The sequence below is a fragment of the Corvus moneduloides genome, chromosome 17 (assembly GCF_009650955.1).
Source record: "Corvus moneduloides isolate bCorMon1 chromosome 17, bCorMon1.pri, whole genome shotgun sequence".
Taxonomy (NCBI): Eukaryota; Metazoa; Chordata; class Aves; order Passeriformes; family Corvidae; genus Corvus; species Corvus moneduloides.
In genome coordinates this window covers 9,525,531-9,545,814 of record NC_045492.1, presented here as the reverse complement: position 1 = coordinate 9,545,814, position 20,284 = coordinate 9,525,531, and the positions used below count along the sequence as shown (strand labels likewise).

General features: G+C 45.6%; 1 protein-coding gene across 1 annotated transcript; it reads right to left on the bottom strand.

Moving 5' to 3' along the window:
* Positions 1-262: 262 nt before the first annotated feature.
* On the bottom strand, positions 263-4,528 carry BHLHE23 (basic helix-loop-helix family member e23). The gene has a single exon (XM_032127237.1). The coding sequence runs from the start codon at positions 4,402-4,404 to the stop codon at positions 3,730-3,732; it is 675 nt and encodes a 224-aa protein (XP_031983128.1). The 5' UTR covers positions 4,405-4,528; the 3' UTR covers positions 263-3,729.
* Between the last annotated feature and the right edge of the window lie 15,756 nt (positions 4,529-20,284).

The following is a 20,284-nucleotide window of genomic DNA, read 5'->3' as shown; positions in this document are numbered from 1 at the left end:
GCTTCCCTGTATTTAGTTAAAGCACATTTTACCTTGCAGGCTCAAGGCTGCTAATGTTAAACCTGGGCTGATGCAGTGCAAGGTGACAGCAGTTTCCAATCCCCTATTCATGACGCTATACATATTGGTTAGTAAAACCTTCATTTTGGTTAGTGACAAGAATTACACAAGTTAAAAAAAGCAACAGACAGCAGAGCAGCATTTCCTCCTTCTGACACTTCTTGCTGCTCAGTCTTGGAGTTCAAAGAAAAACTAAGTGAGGTTAGAAAACAATATATTATATTTAATTAAAAGTTGGCATTATGTTTTCTTCCATGTGTGAACATATCAGGGTAATAAGTACATTAGGACACACAATCTGTATTTCAGTTCCATCCGAGCATACACAATAAATCCTTCTTGGAAAAAAAGAGAGCAGGCATCATAGCAAAAACATTAGAGCAGGGAAAAAAAAAGATCTTCAGGTTTTCTCAAGTCCTCCCTTCATATTCTCTGAAACACCAAATGGAAACAGACACTTCAAACCTTACATGGTACACAAAATATGCCAGAGCAGGGGAAAAACAGATGACAAGTACAGGACCTCATCCTCAGGATAACCACACACATCTGCAAGGTTTGCACTGATGCTTCACACACACAAATGCAGTAGTCAGCTGCTTGTTTATCCCCTCCCAACAAAATCATCTTTGAGAAGTATTAGGCATTCACTGGGTAGCAGTTTTAGCAGCAGCTCAGTGTAAATCACCTCGGAACAGATGCCTTCCTGTCATGGGAAACACGGAGGGCTCGGAATGGGCTCCACCTCAGCATGAGCTAAAATCCTGCAAGTCCAGGGTGGACAGAAGCAGCTCACAGGAGTGAACTTGCAGATTAACTGAGAAGTTGGTCAACTTTTTTCGAGCTTAATATTGTTTGTTGCAGGAAAAGTTATGATTCATTTCAATTTTCCTTTTGAATTGAAATTGCTGTACTTTGAGGTTAACTTAAAAAAATTATTTACAACTGCCTTTATTATTAATTCTATAAATTCTGAGCTTGTTTTTAATACCTGGCCTCTTAGCAGCACTTAAATAGTCAAACTTGCTATTTTCTCTATCAATTTTTTTTTAATGCAGGTTTTTTCTTCTGTATTTGAAATTCCATACTTAGCCTCCTGAGATAGTTTAATTCCAAGAGGGCTCTTGAAGACCCTTCTGAATATTTCAAGGATTCTCAGAAGGAAGAATTTTAGGATTCTAGGTAGGTATGATAGTAAGAGCAAGTTTTTACTGATGTAAATGAAGAGTTTTAAAACAATCACTGTACTAAAACCCATCATTCCAAAAATAGCTTGTCTCAGACAGTGAAGAGTTGTTAAGCTCTGAAATTAGTGAGACTTTTTTTGAGGGGGGCCATAATTATTTGACAAAGAAGCAATTACAAATTCCATTATTTTTAGTCTTAAGTCTTTAACCAAACCAAACTCAGATGAACTATTCAGCTGTTAAAATACTTTATTCTCCAACTATTTTAGTTTTGGAAAAATGAACAGTTAAGCTAATCTCCATTTAAATATTCTCAATCTTCTGTAATTTTAACCAGAAGTAACATACATCTGCTTAAAAATTATGATTCTCTGTTAAACTGGCCTTTATATTCCATATTATTTCCCAGCAACAACTCAGTCTGCAAAATTTTAAGTGACCTTTGCTGATCTGCAGTTTCCAGTCATTTTTGCTTCACTAGGGATTTTGGTTGGCTTTTGCTTCATCAGATGCTTTTTAGGAGCATTTTCAAAATTTTCTTTTATGGAAAAAGGTACAAGAGAGAAACTGTTCTGTAAAACTACTCTTTTTTTTTTTCTTTCCTTTTTATAATTACAGGCAAGAAATGAAGATATAAAAATGGAAATGAGCAGGAACCAGTTTTAAACATATGTCTTTATGAATAAGGCTTAATCACACACTTCGTTTTCCAAACACAAAAAGTCTTTTGGAAATGTATTAATTAAAATTAAGTGCCATGGACAAGCACTTCAGAGGGATGGCAGTCCTTTTGAAATTAGCATAACACTACCGACAGGCATGGAAATTGGTTTAATAACCCTAAATAGTTACACCCCACTCCTAACACAAATGGCCACGGACAGCTCGAGCCCCTGAGGCTGCGACTGTACCAGTTTACGTGGTTGCTCTGACACTGGGTGGGTATTTCCAACCCGAACAGAAAGCACTGAATGCACCTCAATTATTATTATTATTATATAATGACTAGTGAAGCATACAAGGCACCAAAGCGTTGAACAACATAAACCAGAAAACCAAAGTAAACCAACACAAGCGACACCGAAAACTCAGCCAGCCAGAGACGCACTTCGTAACTTGTACAAACACAGTCAGTATCGGCAAGAGATTATTAGTTCACTCGTTAAGTGGCCCAAACCCCAGATGTAGATCTAGGGTCAAGCTGCAGGTAGAACAGAAAACCAAGCCAAGGGGATAAGCAGAACCTTTAAGCGATTTCCTTCCCTGCCATGTTTTCCTGGGTGCGCCCAGAGCAAAGCTCGCTGCTACAATAACCCCACTCAAACACCACTTTCAGGGCACAGCATTCCCCAGCAAATGTCAGAATACACAACGTAAACCCCTACCTGCTTAACTCAGAGTCAGACATAAGCAACTCTTTTGGTGTGCTCATGATTCAGGAGAAACTGGAGAAAAAAAATGGAAATCCCTGCTGATAAGGAGCTGAATAGCCACAAGATTTTTCCAAGTATTCTGATCATTCCCCTAAGTTCACACAGCTACTCCTGCTGCGTCCATCTCTGCTTTACCTGACTCCAGCAGGGGTTTTTGCACGGACTGCCAGCTGGTTTTAGAGACATGTAGGACAGAGAAAGTGGTTATTCATGTCTTTTATTTATTATTAATACAAATAAATATGTTAAGTGACCTTTTGCTTTGTTTATCATGATGAGCAATGACTTTGGAAAATCATCCGGAAAACTTAACCAAGCCGAGAAACAGGCAAACAGCAAGCATTAGCATACAATCACAGGTTCCTCTCAGTCCAAGGACGGGTTAATTTTTTTAAGAGAGAAAAAAAAAAAGCATCTTACTTTGAAGCATCAATTGTTTTAGCAAGAGCACTGGACTTCCCCCCTCCCGTGAGCTCTGACCAAATGATTTCCATTTGGATTTGCGGGTGCAGTCCAACCCCAGCTGGCTACACAAAACCCCCTCCGCCCGTGATTCTGAAACATTGCATAGTTTGCAGCTGGATTTTGCTTCCCCTCCCTCCTTTTAATCTATTTTTAACACAGGTCGATCATGCCAAAGCAAATTCACTGAGGTTTCCATTTCCAGATCTCTCTCCCTCTCTGTTTTTCTATAGTTCTGCTTCAAAACTGCTCAAAAACTTTGTAGCTCAGAGCAAGCAAAAAGCAACATTACGCTCACAATCCACTGACAGGCTGGGAAGGAAATAACTCTACAGATGAAGTTGCATGTGGGGGTGAACTAAATAAAGTAGAAAGTGGGTGTTTTGGGGGTCCACGTGAACTGCCAAATATTTCCAAATGGGGAGGGGGGTATTTAAGAGAAGAACAAAAAAGAAAACCCAGACTTAACTGATGGAAGGAAGCCAGGGCTGATGGCAGTGGAAAGAAAAGTGCACAGAAAAAAACCCCAACCAAACAAACAAAAAAAAAAGAAACAAAAGAAAGGAAAAGCCCGAAGAAGGCAGAAGTCAAGGCTTGTCGTTACAGTGTTTGCAGAGGGCGGAGGCGGCTCCTGTGAAGGCAGTGCATTTCTCGGGGCAGCCGGGCACGGCCGCGCCGCCGAAGGGGTACACGGGCGACTGTCCGAAGGGGTTGAGGGTGGCGGGCAGCGGGGCGCTCAGCGCCTGGCCCTGGTTCAGGTAGGCCACCAGCCGCCGCATCTCCTCCAGGGCCTGCGCCTGCATGAGGATGTAGTTTTTGGCCAGGAGCAGCGTGGCGATTTTGGAGAGTTTCCGCACCGAGGGGCTGTGGGCGTAGGGGATGACGGAGCGCAGCCCGTCCAGCGCATCGTTCAGGTCGTGCATCCGCCGCCGCTCCCGCGCGTTGATGCTGAGGCGCAGCGAGCGCTGCTCCTTGGGCTTCTTGCCCAGGGCTCCCCCCTTCAGCTTCCCCTCTCGCTCGAAGCCCGCGCCGCCCTTCACGCCCGTCTCGAAGCCGTCCTCCTCGTCGCCGCTCTGCTCGCCGCTGCTCTCCGCCGACTTGCCCAGCGCCCCGGCATGGAAGTCCGCCCCGCCTGCCCCCGCGTAGGCGCCCCGCGGGCCCTCGGCGCTCCCGCGCACGGCCCCATAGGCGAAAGCCGAGGGCCCGTAGCCCGGAGCCAGCGCCAGGTACGCCTCGCTGCCCAGCGACTTGAGCTCGGCCATCGCCGGGGATCCCGCTCGGCTGCCGCTGCCTGGGCGCTGAGGAGGAGGAGGAGGCGGCCCCGCCGCTCCGCTCCGCTCGGCGCTGCGCCCGGGCTGGGGGCGGGCAGTGAGCGCAGAACGGCCCCGCCGCACTTATATCGCCGACAGGGGCCGCGGGGACACCCGCCGCCAATCGCAGGGCAGCGCGATTCCCTTCCCTTCCCTTCCCTTCCCTTCCCTTCCCTTCCCTTCCCTTCCCTTCCCTTCCCTTCCCTTCCCTTCCCTTCCCTTCCCTTCCCTTCCCTTCCCTTCCCTTCCCTTCCCTTCCCTTCCCTTCCCTTCCCTTCCCTTCCCTTCCCTTCCCTTCCCTTCCCTTCCCTTCCCTTCCCTTCCCTTCCCTTCCCTTCCCTTCCCTTCCCTTCCCTTCCCTTCCCTTCCCTTCCCTTCCCTTCCCTTCCCTTCCCTTCCCTTCCCTTCCCTTCCCTTCCCTTCCCTTCCCTTCCCTTCCCTTCCCTTCCCTTCCCTTCCCTTCCCTTCCCTTCCCTTCCCTTCCCTTCCCTTCCCTTCCCTTCCCTTCCCTTCCCTTCCCTTCCCTTCCCTTCCCTTCCCTTCCCTTCCCTTCCCTTCCCTTCCCTTCCCTTCCCTTCCCTTCCCTTCCCTTCCCTTCCCTTCCCTTCCCTTCCCTTCCCTTCCCTTCCCTTCCCTTCCCTTCCCTTCCCTTCCCTTCCCTTCCCTTCCCTTCCCTTCCCTTCCCTTGAGGAACCACCAGCACAAGCAGTGTCGCACCTGGAGCATCACCTCTCTTTAATGCACTGCCCCTGGATGCTGGAAGCACAGGGAAGCATCAGGGCATGCACGGTATTGGCAGCTGTGGGCATGGTTTGAGATCCAGTCATGGTGGTTTAGGTGGGGATGACAGAGGAGGCACCTGTTGTGCACGGAGATTTCCAAGGCAAAGGCCCCATCTATTCTCACTTTCTTCAGAGACTCACAGTGCCAGGAAAAGTTTCTCTTCCATGTGCCAGGAAAAGGTTAGATCCGAGATGACCCAGCCCTTCTCTGAGGGGACTCTGAATCCTCCCCAGGGTGGGTACCAGTAACGAAGCGTGAGACTGGGACAGGAAACAAACTACACCGTGGCCTGCAGGGTGGGAGGAATCATCACTGTGACTGGTGGTGTCTGGTCCATGGAGGAACCTCAAGGGGAATCCAAGGCAAAGGTGGGGCTGCATGGAGAAGGACAATCAGGATGCTTAGCCCCATATTCCCACATCGAGATGACAAGGACCTAATCTTTAATTGCAACAGAAAGAGGTCCCAGTTTCTTACTTTGCTAGACTTCAGAGACTACTTCACATTACTGAGGTTTGTTTTACAGATAGTGTAAGGGCATTCCAGGCTTTCTCCACGCATGATAAGTGCCTTGTCCAGGCCCCTCTAAAGTCTGCTTAGAAAGGGTGGGATGAATCCTGAATCCTGTGCAAGGACATATAGATTCAAGCAGGTAGATATTGCATACAGGCAGATGCAACTAGTTGCTGCAGATGCACCTGGTAGGTTATCTGCTGTAGTAAATAGCCTGGGTGTTACAGTGACAGGAGGCTTTTTCCACAGTGTGGTTTGTTTTTCTCAGGCCCTCTCCAAAGCGTAGTTGGCTTGTCCTCTTCCCATCACCTCCCTGTGTGCCGTGCCCTAACGTGAAATGACGAGCTTGTCTCTCTTCCTTCTCCACATCAGAGCCAAGAGAGCCGAGATGTGCAGTGACACATTCACCCTCAGCTGAGCTTGCAGAGCTGCTGCCTGAATGAGGCTGTTCCCCTGCTCTGTGAGTGCACATCTGGGAGGTTGTGTTTCTGCTTTTTGGAGGAGTGGAGCACATAAAACTGATTCTGTCCGAGCCTGGCATCAGAGTGTGCAGCAGGTTTGTCCGTCATAGTTTTCACTGATCTTCCCTTACCTCACCTCCAGTGTTTGAGTGTTACAATATGGTCACATCTCTCTTTTGCTCCCCTTATCGGGCTTATCCAACCATGAAGACCAATTACTGGTTTTAGTAAGTTAATTGTTTTATGAGAATTGAACCACTTAGTTACTCCTGGGACAGATCACTCTATATATTCATGGTGACACTCTATATATTCACTGTGACTTTCAAATGCAAGTGAGCACAGCGTGACTTCTGCTCATCTCTGGAGCCAGTCCCACACTCCAAGTGATAACAGACAAATGGAAGGAGGTACCAGAATATCATCACTGGCATAAATAATTTCCATTAGAAAGATGTAGAGAAAATGTTAAAAGCTTTGTCCCCTGCTAGAAGTGATTTATTTTTTTTTTGGTAATGTGTTAAGATCTTGCAATGAGAAGGACCAGCAGCGTTATAAACTTTCAGGAATTCTGGTTGTAAAGACATGCTGCAAGTACTGCCACCTTTCTAAGAATGTCATGTGCATCTAAGTGGGCTGAAAATTAGAAGCAAACACTCACACAGGCTCTCCCAGGGTTTATTAAACAGATTAGTTCTTCAAGGGTTATTTCAACACTGAAGGGTTGTGGGAGGTGCATTAGCTACACGAGAACAGAACAGGGATTTGATGCTGTATATGTAATTCCAAAACACACAATGGAGAGAAATCATTTGGAGCCTGCATGAATCTGAAATCCAACCAGGTTTAATGTGCTACCAAAAAATGCACATGGAAGAATTTGCTTTGGACTTCTCCCTCGAATTGCAGCTGTGAACGAGCATCTTTGAAAATACTCAAGCTGGTTTTCCACTAAAAACTGAGAAACAAGAATTTGGATTTTGACGTGTTAGACTAGAACAAAAAAAAAAAGGAAGACAAAAATAGCAGAAAGAGGTGATTCATGTGGAAGACCAGGGCAGAAAATAAAATCTCTTCCAAGTGCTTTGGGGAAAAATGGACATATGCAGCAGGAAATAAATTTATCACATGTTGTTGAGTATTTGCCAGCTTTAAAGTGGGATTTATTTCTTCCAGAGTTTTACATATGCAAAACTTGTTGTGAATATTTAATAATTAATAGCAGATTATCATTGCTGTGATTATAACAGGTGTTCTAAGCTCCTCAGGGCAGGACCCACACCTTTAGTAAGACTCTTTCAAGTCACAAACGTTTTATAAATAATAGGCAGCATCAATGGTTTGGTTACTGCATTCCCTACATGTGGCTCCATAAATTCAATTCTGTCAGCTTGACAAGGCAAAACTGCTTCCAAAGAGAAACCCTCCCTGCTGGGCCATGGACAGGGAGCAAAGCAGGAGCAGCACAGCCTGCCAAGGCCACTGCCCATCCTTTGCTGCTGGGGCTACTCCAGGGCTACAGATCCCAGCTTCAGCTGCAGCTTGGAGCCTGCACTCCTCCTTCCAGAGGAAAAAAGTGCATTTGGAGGTTGTAGCACCTGTTACTATATCAAAATTTGACTACAATTTATTTCAGTTTTAATGCTAAGAGAGGGAGAAAATGATCAAAAAAATTACATTTTTTTTTTCAATTTCAGCTGTAGTTCTAAAGCCTGAACCAAATTGTGGATCTCCCGATGTCAGTGCCCACTGCCTGAAAGTCCAAAGGGCTGCAATGAGATAGGACAAAGGTACAAAGCAAAAACCTACACGTTATCCATCTCAAAATGTATAAGATTGGTTTTAAAGACTGCCACTTTCATTTAAAAACTTGTTTAGCTGGATAACATCATTTTTTGACTGAGGGACCAACTCACAGATGGATTTTTTTCCCCATAGGAGAAGAGGAGGGGGCAGTGGTGAGAAACACGGCTCCAGCCTTACCAGCCACAATTGGATACCAAAAGCAGAACCAAACAAAATCCCTCGAACAGATCTGAAGGCAGGAGGTTTAAGAGAGACCAATATGCTCTGGTCGTGTGGTTTTTGTTCATTGTTCCGTGTCCTCTCAGGAGCGGTGCGGGTTTGTCGGGCCGGGGACTGCGGCGTCCCCGGGGCCGGGCTGGCGGTCCCGTGCTGACATCTAGCGAGCACCGGCGGCGTGCGGGCACCCACCGGCCCCGGCACCCCCGGCCCCGGCATCGAGACAGAGGTGGGCAAAGTGCTACAAATTCCCAAGTGACCCCCAAGGCTGAGCGGCACAGTAAGAGCCGTGAGCGCGTTCGGGTCTCAGGTTGTAATCCCACACCTCTGCTATGGATACCGGGAAATACAGCCCTGCTCGCTGCTGCGAGATCCTCAGGGCTCGGATCTTACCTCCAGGCAAACACAAGGAGGGTGGAAGAGGTGTGTTCGAGCATCAAAATATGCGGTTGGATCATCTTCTGCTGGGTACAAATGGTGGTGGGATGGGCGGAGTTGCTCTACTGGAAGGTCCCTGGAATTGCTGGGGGTGGTGGGTGAACACTCTGTCCCCTGCGAGTAACAGCAGGAAATCAGCAAGAACAACTGTGCAGAAAAAGCACAACCAGTGGCAATGCTGTGCTGGAAATGGTTGGTAGGTAGAGAGAAAAGCTCAAGGTGGGGAAAGCAAGCCAGATCTCAGTCTGGCACGTATGTGCCATAACCACAGGTCTGGACTAGCCAGAGGGCATGGAAGCGTAACAGGAGTGCAAGAAGAACTGGAGCTGCTGAAGTGTTTGTGTTTCTGCTGACTCCTTGTCTGTCACCTGTCTGTCACACAGCTGAGGCTTTCCTCCCAAAAATTCCTGAGGGCTGCAGAAATGTGGCATTTTTATTTAGGGGAAGGAAGATCTTAGCCAAGGCTGAGGCACAGGACTCTGGATTTGAGATTCTGTTCCCAGTCCTGAAGCTCACTCAGGTCCTAACGAGGAGTTTGATTCCGCTTATAAAACCTGCCTGAGAAGTTAGGTGGGTGTGTAGAGGTTGTGCTTATGATCCTCCTGCAGTAATTGCATATTCATGGTAATATAGAAGCCAGTGAACGCTTCCATTAGTGCCTGATCCTGCAAAGACCACCACAATTCCTACAGCTTTTAAGAGCAGCCTGAAGAGTTTCAGTACAACAAAATGGTCATTCTTGGATTGCTCTTCAGACATAAGTGATGACAAAGTAAGGCTTGTCCATTAAGGACCTAGGAGTGCGCTTTCTGAAGGAGATTTCCAAAAGGGAGCTCTTCATGCAACTTTGAAGGTTGTTTTGAAGCAGTTTATTCAAAGTTAAGAGTTTGTTTAACAAGTACAAGCCTCTGGGATAGGTTTTGCTCTGCTCATGTCACTCAAGTCATACTTTTTCCCGTTCACTAGATGGCAGCAAGAAGATAGCTATAGGGATTTTCAGGATTATTATTATTATTTTTAAATACAGGAGAGAGTTTTCAATTGTTTTCTTGTTTTTGAATGGATTTCTTTAGCAGTCCCCGTAGAGAGAAAGCCCTCAACAACCAAACCAGCCAGCAGAAAGCTGGTCAAGAGCAATGGTAGAGGTGTCTGAAACATCTCTTTTCCAGGTAGGAGAGGAGACACTCAGCGTACCTACGGGGCTCGGTGAGTGTTTCAGCAGGGAAGGAGCGATTATCCGGTCTGTACTTCCCTCTGCTGGCAAAGTCTCTTCTTGCATCAGCCGGGCTCGGAGGCAGCGGTGACTCCGGCAGAGCCGCGCTGCCGCAGTAGAGGCTTCGGGAGGAGGGACAGGCGCACCCAAGCAGCCTCGGATGTGCTGCCGGGGCACAGGGCCACAGGAGACCCTGCCCCTGAAGAGAACAAGGGGACATCATCCTCTCTTTCCCATCTGGCTCCACTTCAAGCTTGCAGATGAGATACAGGATGTTTAAACTGGATGCACAGTTCTTGCTTCTCCGAAGTCCCAGTCTCCTTCTCCTGTTCCTCTTGAGTCTCCTGAGACTACGAGTCCTTTAGCACTAGGATGAAGTTCTTTATGGCAGCTGGAAATGCATGGATGATCCTTAGCTCTGGCTACACCCTCTAAAAACTGCACAGCCCTCATTGTTGCTTCTGCTGAGGGAAAGGACCTACAGATAGCGAGCCCTGCACAGAGAGGAGAAAGCAGGTATTTTCAGGGAGAGCTTGAATTCTCTTATGCAGAACCACCCCAGAACATGCAACTACTGAAGAGAAGGCAGTGACAGGGACCCCAGCTACCCCCTTGGAGTCCCAGCATAGGTGTTGCCTCCCTTCAGTGAAACAAAACCGAGCGCCAGGGGGCAAGCACAAGGGGCTGCATGACACCAGTGGGAAGGTGCTTGGTTTGCCAAGGACGAAGTGTTGATGGAAGCAGCAGGATGCAGAAGGAACGGGTGGGCTGACTGCTCAGAGCTGAATAACTCTGTATAGTCATGATGTGGTTAGTGGGACATGGATGGTGAGGCTGGCAGTCACGGGTTTGGTGTCTGTGCTCAAGCCCAAGTAACAACCCCATGTTGTCATATCCTTAAACCTCAGAGGCACTAAGGAAGGTGAAGGGGATTCTCCTGCTCACTGACTTTCTGGCTTCTCCCACTGAGTGTGCTTGTTTGGCGCTTAGACCTCTGCAGAACTGACCCATGAGAAGAGGAGGTGATGCTTGAGGTGCTTGAGAGAGCTGGATGTGACAGACGGCCCTGAAGAACAACTAAAAGTGAAAGATGTTCCAGTGGGTCAGGGCTGGCAGCGGATGCAGGATGTGCCACGATTCACAGAAGTGGGGCAGGCTTTCCATCAGAAGGTTTTTAAAGTAGGAGTTTAGGTACAGGATGATGTCTAGGCTTCTGCCCCAAACATAAATGCTTTGTTCTCTTTCCAGCTTTTCTAGAGGTTTGTGCTTCTCTGGGAGCTTTCAGTTCCCTCCTGCGACATGAACATCCCAGCCTAACAAGTGAGGGAAAACTTGGCTGTTCTAATAAGACAAGGGAGCAGTCGAAAATGGATTAAGAAGGGATTGAATGTGTCTTGTGAGAGCTTGGCTATTGATTTCTAACCCTCCCATTCTGATGTTATTGCAGAAATGATTTTCTTCTGCACTGTGCAGAGATTAAATATTAATAAATAGAAAATTAAAAAAAAAAGGGGGAGAAAAAGACCAGATCCCAAGACATCCTGCTGCACAATTAAAAACCAAATGAAGGATTTCTAGACTGAAAAACTTTATTTCCCGAAGTTTTCTTGAGCTCTGAGTAGAAACATAAAGGGTTTTGATAAGATAATTTGTAATGTTTCTATTTAGTGTTTTGCAACAGAGATGTGTGATTTTGAGCCACATCTCATTGCAGTAGGTTGAGGATAAAGACAGAATAAAAAAGGGATGGAGATTTACTTCGATCTGATTCACCAGTGACCCATTTACCCACTGATGATGAAGTAAGGGGGAACACGCAGGTCTGCTCTGCCTTCACTTGCACTGCATCCTGCAGTCATGCTCCGTTCCATTAGGCTTCTATTTATTATTTAACAGAGGAGATGGAAGACAAGGCACACAAAGGTGATTTTTATGTCCTGGAGGTTTCATTTGCACAAAGAATGCACAAGCTGCTACTTCCCATGAACTCTGTGGTTTCCAAGTGAAACCCGCATTCCCTGGGTGTCTGAAGGAGGAGGTGAATGGACAGGCAGGCTTTGCATGCAGGGCAGGGCTCACAGGCTCTGCAAGGAAATCTGCTCCCCACTTGGAGCTCTCCTAGGAGAGCTCCACTGATCATTCTGCCCCATCTTCCTCCTCATTCCATTGGACTGGGCACTAACTGAGAGGAAAAAGGGGCACAGCAAGAATCTCATGTCCAATTTCTTGCAAGACCAGTATTTCTTCTGCAGCAAGATTTGGGATAATGGAAAATGGAAATTAAATTTGAAGGCATTTAATATGGAAGACTTTTATATATCTTTTTTAAGGGAGTTGTAACCATGAGAAAAGGATTGTTAGGGTCTTACCCAAATCATTCATGTGCTCTTTCAGCACTCTAAAAAGTTGCTTATGTTGGTACATTGTCCAGCAAATTCAGAGCAAAATCAGGGAATGCAGACGGAAGGGGAAAGAAGAGGAAATAGGTCTATGGTCTCATGAGCACAAACAAAGGCAGGATTTGACCCACTGCTTTTCTCCAATCCACCTGCAGCAGTCAGTGGTGTTGCTGGCTGACTTCCATCCTAATTCAATAGTTTTCAAGCTGCACAAGATGTTTGATCAGTGTTTTACATCCCAAAGAGACCCGTCTTTGACAGACTCATAGCTGGATGTACCCTGTCTGTTCCTGTCTCTATTAATCTTTTTAAATGATCTCTCTTGAATTTCGTGGCTGTGGCTGGTTGTGGCTTTGCTGCTGCCAGTTCTCCATGGCCTTGATGCTCAGCTCTTTCAAGTCAGCTCATTGACTTTGGATCTTGTCCCCACATTACTCATTTCATTATGGTCCTGCAGCCTGTCTTTGTTTCCTCAGCAAAGTGAGCTCAGATGGAACTTTCAAGCCTGTAGGGAGAGACCCAGCACTGGGATGGCAGAGGTACTGAGCTATTCCTCTGGATTTAAGGGAATTTGGTAGGTAAATTTGCATCAAACATGTGGACAAGTGGAAATCTGGCCCTGGGCTTCAGATTGTGCTATAGGGCTCAGCAGATGAGGCTCCAGTCTTTAGTCTTTTACTGATTCCCTGTGTGCCTGAGGTGATCCAGGTCTGTGAAATCAGTGGGAATCAAGAAGCTAAAAGCTTCTGGAACCCTGGTTATAAATTGCTGGAGCTTCTGTAGCTTAAAGAGTGGCTCCTGTCAGCAGAGCTGGAGTACCTCACCATGCACACTCTCAGTCCATCCTGAAAATAAAACACCCTAAACTGAGCAGAGGTCCAAGAATGCTCATAGAGGCTGCTGTGAGGGCTCAGCTGATGGCTGCAAACCCTGGAAGCCACAGGAGATCATTGCTTTCTGCCATTCCTCATGCTCTCAGCTGCTTTCTGTGCTTCAGTCCCTTGTCTTCAACAGAACAGTGTGTGCAGTCCTGGGCCCTGAGAGGACCACACATGAAGGGTTGCAGAGCACTGATATGGTGGGCAGGGCTCCATCCCCTGCTGGCTCTCCAGTGTAGCAGCAGAAAAAAGGGAGTCAGTGTCCTTCCTGGGTGTCTAAAAAGAGCGTTCCCAGATTACCCAGCGTGTCACACCCAGGTTTAGAAGCACCATAAGGCATCATTTGGCAGACACCAGGCAATATTTAGTGACTACGGGAGCTATATATAATGGAATTACGGAGGGTGTGAGAAAGCAGCGCCTCCTCCCATCTGCCCCCTTAAGGGACGCAAATGCTTTGCTGTAATACTGTTCCCTGAGAGCTGGAACTTTAGCAAATAAGGGACTTTATTAAGTTGTTAATAAGATTTCATTTTCTCACTAATGCTGTGGTGCTACATTATTAATTTAAAACTGTATTTAGCCTGACATGCTAAAGTGCTAGGCCTCATTATTAATGCATAAACCCGTGCCTCTGTTGTTTAATTAAACACCATGATTATGAAGTTCTGATGTGGTTTAATGATAGCAGGCTGGAGTGGCAGTACATTCCTGTGCTCAGATCTCCCCCATTCCCCCCTCCTGCTACTTTCCCCTTTCATTTCCCTTCAAAAGCACAAATGCAGTTGTTGTTCTGCTGAATAAACACCACACAACAAATGATGTTGATCTTTCCAAGGTGACAGAGCACTGTATTTTTATTTTCCTAGGCTTAGCTTATTATTGACCAGAGATTTCTCTGCTCCTTCTGTTAATGGCTCTGAAGGTAACTGTTTGCATTCCCCCAGAAGACAACATAATCCTTGCTCCCAGTAAAGTCAACAGCAGCTTCCAACTGGCATCAACAGGGCAGAGTTTCACCCCAAGACAAGAAGAGACCTAGAGAAAAAGCCCAGGTTTTATATGTCTGTTTAGACGTGGTAATTCCTGAACACTCCTTATCTTGGACATGGAGCTTGGTCCAGGGAAGAGGGTGTTGTACTGAATCCCATAAGAATTAATGGATTATTACCAGGGTAATAAACCATGTGGAGATTTTTTCCCCACCAGTATCCTTCTGAATCGGATTCAAGTGTTTCAGAGTCCTTGTTTTGTGCAGCCCATAATTGTATTCTCTTTGATGTCCTTTGCAGGACCAAGATTTTCTGGGTGTTTCTGGTATACTTTCTGCTATGTATTCCCCTCTTTTCTCCCTCAACATTTGGCTTCATCATCTTATTCCTCCCCATTTCTTGTGATGATTCTTTCTGAACAGCAGCTTACCCAATCTGGCTTGCAGAGCCTCTTACTTTATTGACTGGGAGTAAAATTAAACATATTCTTATGTACTCTCCTGCTTAATAAGGATTTGCACAGATCAGCCTTCTGTGCCTTTGTTTCTCTCCACACCCCTTGCCTCTTCGTCTGTTCAAACAGGAGGTTCTTGGCTTAGAGTGTCCCATCTCCCAAACTTTGGGGTCTCCTCTCTCTTTTGAAGGCAAAGGGGAATTTCCTGTGTCCTTCCCTGGAGCTAAAATTTTACCCCAAGCATTTTTTCAGCCGAGGAGGAGAGGGGACAAGGAAAAAGTTGCATGACAGCACCAAGGGTTCAGGGGCACTCGTCATTCTGGGCATTTCTAGCAGGACAGGTAGAGCCCCTCTTTAATGCCATCCAGGAGAATTCACAGCTGACAACCAATGCTTTGCTCAGCAGAGCCCAAATTCTCTTTTAAAGTAGCCATTTGTTTGAAACACATCTCAGATTCTCTTCCTTGTACCTCTCAAAGAAGAAAATTGTTCATTATAATCAACCATCCTTCACTTTCCTGCCCTGAAAGGGAGTGCACAGATCTGTTCTCTCCATGTGCAAATACAACAGAAATGTTACCAAGCTTAACTTCCTTTAGTAGATTATTTTTTTAAAGTATGTGTTCAGCAAAGTAACCTTTTTCTAACAAAGAGATGACCTTTTTGCATTTATGTAGTGCTTGTTGCTAGGATTTAGATCTTTGCTGAAAGCTGTTATTTCTAAGTACAGGAAAAAGTGCATTTTCACCTCCATTTGGGTAAACTGTCATTTTCGACTGTTCACCACTTTTCTCACCATGGAATAATAATTTGAGGTTCAGTGGGTTTTTTGAGAGAATGCATTCCAGGAGTGTGGTGGGGCCTGGGAAGTCCGCCACGTTTGCTGGTGAGGGAGAAAAGGAAGAGGAGGGAGAAGGCTTCTGAAACATTTCAGGCTCCTGAGCAGTACAGTTGCTCAGCTTCTGCCATCAAATGGCATTCAGTTTAGGAGGGTCATGCAGGTATTTTATAATCACACACAAAAAGCAGCCTGTGGGTAGCAGGGAAGCTGTACCTGTATGCACAATATATTATTTTTTGGTGGCAGCACCAGCATTCATAGGAAGCCACTTTAGGCAGATTTAAGAGGTTTCTGTCCAACCGTGATACTGATGAATAACAGAAATAATCTAATATTACTCTTTGTGTTGCTCTGTTCCCAGTGTTATTGCAAACCATCCCATTAATATGGGATGCAGGAGGTACCAGTGACTGCACATGCAGTGGGCTGTGACTGAGGGGAGGGCAGAGTTACTCACATGTGTGCAGATCCCTTATTGAGACACAGAACTGAGTCTCATCTCTCTTAAACCATTTCCTGTATTAGTTTCTGTAGATAGTGAGAGACTAAAAGAGACCACTGAGAGCAACTTGACTTGTGAGATCTCTTTTCTCTGCAAATTGAGCATGAAAAAATCCCTCAGATCCCTGGAAACCAGTGAAGACCCTGTCTAGTGGGGGAAGAAGACCCAAATACTTCCAGCATGTGCAGCTGAAGTTGTCTCCAAATAGAAACAGGCAAAGTCAAAATGTTCCCTAGGAATGTTCACACTTTTCTTGGTCAAAACTGCTCTTCAAACAGATGACTCCAGAAACTGGATGTGCTGTTTGCCAGTCTCACAGAATTTCAGGAGGTGGAAGGCAGTATCATAAGGATTTAGGAAACATGTGGAATAATTGAATTGAATTTATTGCTCTGTGCGGAGTGCAGTGGGTGCTGTGGTGTCCCAAAGCCCAGCCAGGCCAGCTGGGATGGCAGGAACAGTCCCTCTTACATCCTCTGTTTCTGCCTCACATGCACTTAGAAGAGAGCAATTGCCAGTTTCTCTACAATTGAAACAACTAAAATTAATCAGGTCCAAATCCATCCTGTCCAAGAGACCATGAATTCAGCAGGATCAGAAGCCCTTGGTTAAGCAGCCTCTGAAAGTCTATCAGAAGTTTATTAGTATGGTAATTTATCTGGGTAAGCACATAAAGATGCTAATTGAAATGCTTTTTTGGCATTATTTTTTAAAGGCAGAAAGGTTGGAGATTTTCTAGGTAGAAAAGTAGAGTTGTCAATTATGTTTCATCATTTCATAATGTTACAATTTCATTATTTTCTTATGCTTCATTTTAAATTTATTTTTTATTTTTTATTTTAAGCATAAACAACAAAGACCTGGATACTCCAAAGACTTGGGGCTCGTGCCACGTCTGGTTCTGGCCTTGATGCATGGAGATAGATTGAATTAATCAAACTTCTTCACACTGCTGTTTAATCGGGTTTACAATTAGTTGAGGGCTGCAGGTCTCCCGGGCCTATCAGCTGTAATACAGCAGCTCTGCAGCCACACACTGGGAGTGCCTCACAGACCAGATCGTCATAATGTGGCATGAAATTAAAGCGTGATGTTACTTGACAACAGAATTTATATCTCTCCCTCCCCCCCCTTTCTCCTCCCTAATAAAGTCCCTACCTAGAGACAGGTCTCCCTGTCGAGCTGCACCCACCTGCTCTAAGCTACACAGCTGCCTTCAAAAGAGTTTCTGATACTATTAAAGCAATCTGTGTTCCTTTACAGCCACTCTGATATTCTCCCCTTTCAACGGCAGATTATTTGGCTGTGAGGAGCTAACAAGCATACAGCTCTTAACTTGTTTCAATTCTTACTCCAACCTACCGATCTCATCTCTCCCTCTCTTCTTTCTCACAGCACAGAGGCTTTCAGTGGTGTCTGCTCTCCCCAGACCTGCCTGCACAGTGTTTTCCAGCCTTCTCAAACCCACTGCCGTTCAGACTGACAAAAACAAAGAGGACTGGGGAAGCTGGTACTGGGGAACCTGGTTTTTCCATCTCTCACCCCTCATCTCGTGTCAAGCAGCATGGATGTACAGGTAGGAAATGGGATTTGTAACTCCTCCCTACACGAACAAGTCAAGATCTGGTGGACAACACCCACCACCACCACTAACTAATTAACTGGCTGTTGATGATTTTGTGTCTTTCAGTAAACATAGGAAGAGCTGGAAAGAAGAGCGTAATGAACCCAGAAGGAGGCTGGAAAGAGGTGAGGATCAGGTTGAGCTGCTAATGGAGGATGTTATTCCCTCTTTGAACAGACCTGGACTCCAGTCTAATTCCATGTACACCTTAGAAATCCACGGGTAGATGATGAAGTGCTCCCTGCGGCTGAGAGGAAAGGGTTGGGGAAATGTTTCTGACGTTGAGGTTTGACTGTGGAATATTCTCCCCAGCTGCAGCCCTGGAAGGTGCTGGAGTGACATGGACATGGAGAACCCCACACTAGGACAGGAAGCCTGGCCAAGTGGTGTACAGGGGGATCCAGCTCTGGCCCTGCTGAAGGGAATGAGTGAGGCTCCTGCAGAAACAAGGTCTGCCCTTTGGTGACATGGTTTATTCTCTGCTCCTGGCTTCTTGTGACTTCTCTGGGTCAGGGAGGTGACCAGACCCACTGGTGGCCTGGCCCTTCGATTTGTAATGATGGATTTTGCTCATTAGCTCTGAGCATTTTTCTACCTCTGCTACTGAATTGAAAACCAAATCATATCCACGGAACAGCATCCGGAGAGAGGTGACAGAGGTGAGATTCATGTAAAACAGACAGAATTATAACTCCTACATTCACTTCAACTGTATCTGTTGCTTGAAACAGCACAGATCTACAATTCTGAGCATTATTTGGACATAATTAATCAGAGTAACCTCCATTTAGTTATCAAACATGGGAACAAAATGAATTTTTGTTATAACCCCCCCCCCCAAACTCTTTAAACCTCTGTCTCCCGTTGCTCTCCAGTCTTTTTCCCTTCCTGCATGGTCCTGAGCATCTCCCAAGGAGGAAGTGATTATTCAGAAAATTGATTCTGCTCCCATTGAGGGTGATTACTTCCCCCATGCTGAACTCCACAAAAGCACAATCAGGTGCACAGCCAAGGTGGTTTGAAGCATTTGCATCTTACACAGGTTGTCCTGCAAAACACCTGTAGTTTTCCTGGCTGATAGCAGCCATTGATGGGCATAGGGGGTAAGGAAGAAATCAGGGAACTTTAAAAAGCAAAAAAAAAAAAAAAAAAAAGGCATTTTTCTGATTGAGAAAAATCAAGCTTAATGAACTGAGATGAAATTATTTCTTCAATTTACTTGGACATTTTAAATTACAAGCAGAGTGTAACCTCTGCTTGCAAATTGCTGTAAACATTTCAATCAGTCTCTAATTCATGGTAAAAGGGAGGAAAGGCTGGACTATGAAATACTAATCAAGGATCACTCCTGGGAAAGCAGAATCTTTGTTTTCCAGTGGTTTTTTTTGAGAACAGAGTTTCTAGGGCTGTCACTTTACAAAATTGCACATAATATATATATGTGTCTATATAGACACACACATATATATACAAAACATGAATATTTATGAAGAGTTTGCTAGTGACAGACCAGGCTGGCCCTGCAGACCCAAAGGAATTAATGTAAATTCCAGTCAGCCATGAAAACCCACTAGAATTGAAGTGTATTTCAGCATGGTGGATAAAGCACATCAAAGAGCAGAATTTCTATAAGATAATTACACACAATGCAACTCTAATCACAGAAAGACTGTGGATATTGCTGATAAAGCGTAATAAATCTTTTATGACTACGCCTTGTTCTGCTGAATCAGCTTTCGGTTTCTATTGCACTAAACTCTAGATTCTTGCTCTTATTTATATATTTACAATTTTAAAAAACCCACATCAGCTAACAATTTACCGTAGATTCCGTGAAAGGTTTGAGCTTATTTGGATTTTTGTTGTTGCACTTGTTGAAGAGCAGTGAGATCAACAACAGCAGATATTCTTCTCTTCTGTCTGGCAAATCTGCAGAAATAAATTGTCTATAAGACGAGAACTCCCCTTTCTCTGCTATTTTAAGAAATTGGAATAATTTCAGTTTTGACAGCTCAAAAAGCTCAAAATTCAGGCTCCTTCCTCCATACTATGGAGCAGACTCAGAGAATTGGTGAGGTGTCAGAGACCTCTGAAGATCATCTAGTCCAGCCCTCCTTGGGCCACCTCAGGACCATGCCCACACCCCTTTTGAATGTCCTCAAGGGTGGAGACTCTGAAACCCCTCTGAGCAACTGGTTCCTGTACTTCACCCTCACAGGAAAATGTTTTTCCACACATTTAAACAGAATTTCCCACACTTCAATTTGTACCCATTGCCACTCCCAGTGGGCACCACTGGGGAGGGTGTGTCTGTTTCCCTGCTTCCCTGAGCTGCTCTGTCCTTACAGCCAGGTGTAAATCTGGGCACAGAGCCAGCCCTAGCAGCAGTGACCTGTGCAAGGGGTAGGGCCCAGTGCTGGTAAAACCCCAATCCTACATCTGTAGGGCAGCTGGAAACACAGAGCCTGTGGTCACCAGCTATTTCTTGACTGTTCTTGGGGACTCCTTGTGTTTCACTGTGGATCTTGCTCGTTTATCAAAACATCTGGGCACCAGAAGACACCTTTACAGAAGGGTCTGTACTGTTTTTTAATCAAGAAGTAAAAAGTTTGCCTTCTTCACAGGAGCTTTGCCCTTCATTTATCTTTCTGGCATATGGGCAGCAGAAGGTCTCTGCTTCTGACAGAGTGAAAGAGTCTTACATATGGCTTA

Coding starts and splice junctions, on each gene's coding strand:
- BHLHE23 (XM_032127237.1), bottom strand. CDS start 4,404: ATGGCCGAGCTCAAGTCGCTGGGCAGCGAGGCGTACCTGGCGCTGGCT.